This window comes from Leopardus geoffroyi, chromosome D1 (assembly GCF_018350155.1).
Source record: "Leopardus geoffroyi isolate Oge1 chromosome D1, O.geoffroyi_Oge1_pat1.0, whole genome shotgun sequence".
In the NCBI taxonomy this organism is placed as follows: domain Eukaryota; kingdom Metazoa; phylum Chordata; class Mammalia; order Carnivora; family Felidae; genus Leopardus; species Leopardus geoffroyi.
Window position 1 is genome coordinate 61645079 of NC_059329.1, and position 3051 is coordinate 61648129.

General features: G+C 39.7%; 1 protein-coding gene across 1 annotated transcript; it reads right to left on the minus strand.

Moving 5' to 3' along the window:
• Positions 1-1131: 1131 nt before the first annotated feature.
• On the minus strand, positions 1132-2070 carry LOC123602485 (olfactory receptor 52A1-like). Its single transcript, XM_045486971.1, has one exon. The coding sequence runs from the start codon at positions 2068-2070 to the stop codon at positions 1132-1134; it is 939 nt and encodes a 312-aa protein (XP_045342927.1).
• Positions 2071-3051: the final 981 nt, after the last annotated feature.

Consider the following 3051-nt stretch of genomic DNA (forward strand, 5'->3'; position numbering starts at 1 on the left):
AGAGACAGATAGAAATCAAGAAAGGAGTCTTAACAGTAGAGAACACATTGATGGTTACCAGCATGGAGGTGGGTGGAGGGATGGGTTATATTGGTGATGGGGATTAAGAAGTCCACTTGTCATGATGAGCACAAGGTGTTGTATGGAAGTGTGGAATCACTATATTGCACATCTGAAACTAATATAACACAATAGAATATGCTTCTATTCTTGAGTATACATTTATAATATTGTAGGGTTTTGATAACACTTTAGGAATTAATAAAGACATAAATGGTGACTGGGCATGAAAAGTACTGAATTGTGAAATAGAATATGCATTGGTCATACCGTTTAAACCTTAATGCCCTGAATGACACCAGAAATGTTGAAATTTGATGACTATGTGTCATTAGATTGCATACAGTTTTTTGTTTCTTTGGGTTTTTTTGTTTGAATAAGAACGAAATGCTTCCTCTCATTAATTTTACGTTTTAAGTTTATTTATTTATTTTAAAAGAGGGAAAGGAAGTGCACAAGTGGGGAGGGGCAGAGAGAGAGAAGGTGAGAGAGAATCTCAAGCTGGCTTCGTGCTCTCAGCAAAGAACCCAGTGCAGGGCTTGAACTCATGAACCAGGAGATCATGACCAGAACCAAAGTTGGACACCTAATCAACTGAGCCATCCAGGAACCCCTCCGTTCATTTACTTTAAAGACGATGAAGATGATCCAGAAACAAATAGAATCAATAACGTGATTTCATAAAGTATCAGGACAATCCAAGACAATGAGCCTTGGGTGCTTGGAAATTCATTGAGAAATAGATATTATGGTACCTTGTGGAAAAGAATATTTAAATGAGAGAATTCAACCAGGAATTTCAAAATAAGAAAAAAAATGGAAATGATACATATTCACTATTGCTGTTTCTACCATCCCATTCTCATTACCTAGTAGGATCTAAATCACACTGACTGATAGGTGTCATGGGCTGTAATGTGAAAACTGCCTAAAATGCAGGCAAATTTCACAAAACAATTAAGGAGACAAGTCAAACATCATGAATCATATGCATTTTTCTGTTTTATTCTGTTTTGAGAGATTGTTATTTTGCATAAAGGAGAAGGTTGAAGATGTTCATCACAGTGCATTTTATGAATACAACATCTTTATCAGGTGAATGCGGATCTGCTTGGTCTTGGCACCGTAGACAAGTGGATTGAAAAATGCGGGGACCAGCAAGTAGAGGCTAGAAAAGAGGATGTGGATATAAGGGGGAACATGAGCACCAAACCTATGTGTGAAGAAGGAGAAGAAGGCAAGGATGTAGAGCTGGAGAAAGACACAGATGTGAGCGATGCACGTATTGAATGCTTTCCACCGAGCCTCCTTCTGGGGCAGACGAAAAACGGTGATAAATATCTGTATGTAGGACAAAGTGATGAATGTGAGGTCAAACCCTGCAACGGTGAATGCCACAAACAAGCCATAGATTTTGTTGACCCGTACATTTTCTGCAGCCATTTTCACAATGGCCATATGCTCACAGTAGCAGTGCGAGATGATGGTTGTATGGTAAAACTGAAACCGGAACTTTATCATTATTAGGCACGGGGCTCCTAGGAAAGCGGCCCTGAGTGTTACCACAGCCGCTATTTGGGTGACTAGGCGGTGGGTGAAGGTGGCAGAATGTCTTAGTGGATGACAGATGGCCACATAACGGTCCAGAGCCATGGCCAACAGGATGCCTGACTCTATGCACTGAAATGTGTGGATGAGCCCCATTTGAAGCAAGCAAGAATCAAAATAAATCTCTGGCACATGAAACCAGAAAATTCCAAGCATCTTGGGCACAATGCTCGTGCCAAGTACAATATCTGTGACTCCCAGCATGCCTACGAAAATGTACATGGGCTCATGGAGGCTGCGTTCTGACCTGATGATGATCAGAAGCAAGGAGTTTCCAATCATAGCAATGAGATACATGACGCAGAATGGAATCCCAATCCAGCACTGCACAGTCTCTAGGCCTGGGATCCCTATCAGCGTCAACACAGAAGGCCTGAAGACTGTGATGTTGGAAACAGACATAATGTCCTCCAGCCTCCAGATGAAAATGAAAGAAGGTTCTCAGTCAGTGGCACTCTTCTCTTCTACTCCTGTTTTAATTCAAAGTCATCATAGTGAGTCTCTGTGATTTTGTCAGAATTCAAAGACAATCTCATCCATCTCGTTTATATTATCAAAGGAAAAAGATCCATACTTACACATCACTGTTTTCAAGAAGGACATCCATAAGTAGTGTACCAAAATAAGAAGTTATTTACAAGGCAGGCCAACTGCATTAGAATCACCCAGCTGATGTGGATAATGGAGTAAATTGCTGATCTTTCGGTTATGTCCTTCTGGACCTGCGGATAAAATAATTATACTTGTTTATTTGCTTGGATATTGCACTTTAATCAGATTTTAATAAATCTCTCCCTATCCCACATTTCAGCTGACCTTAGTGTTCTATTTTTTCCCCAAACTCTCGGAGTCAGAAACCATCAGTTTGGACAATCACATAATCAGACTCTAACCAGTATTTTGGTTTAAAAGGCTTCCTATGAAAGAGAAGTGAGATAGGCATAGCTTCACCCAGGAACATAATATATGGAGATAGCTGTATCTGTGTATTATGTATTTATGTAGGACTGGCTGTCCTTTTAAAAAAACGTGAAATAGAGCTTGAGAAAAGATGATCAAATCCTTGTAATTTTAATCTAAATCCAAGTTCCATGCTGATTTTTACATTATAAGTAAAACTTTATTTTATTTTGCCTAGGTAAGTAATGGCAGAATTCTTTGACATGAATTGTACACTTCAAATAATGGAAATTCTGAAATGCACGCTTCGGAATGACTAGAAGGGAGGAATCTCTAGAAGGCAAAAAAATCTAGAGAAACAGTGCATAGGCAAGAGGACTCCTTCTTGCTGACTAGGGGATATAGGTGAATGGGTAACGTAGCCGGAAAAAAAGTTTAGTTTCTGGGGCTGAAAGTGCTCAGGGTTACCATCACCAAAAGGTT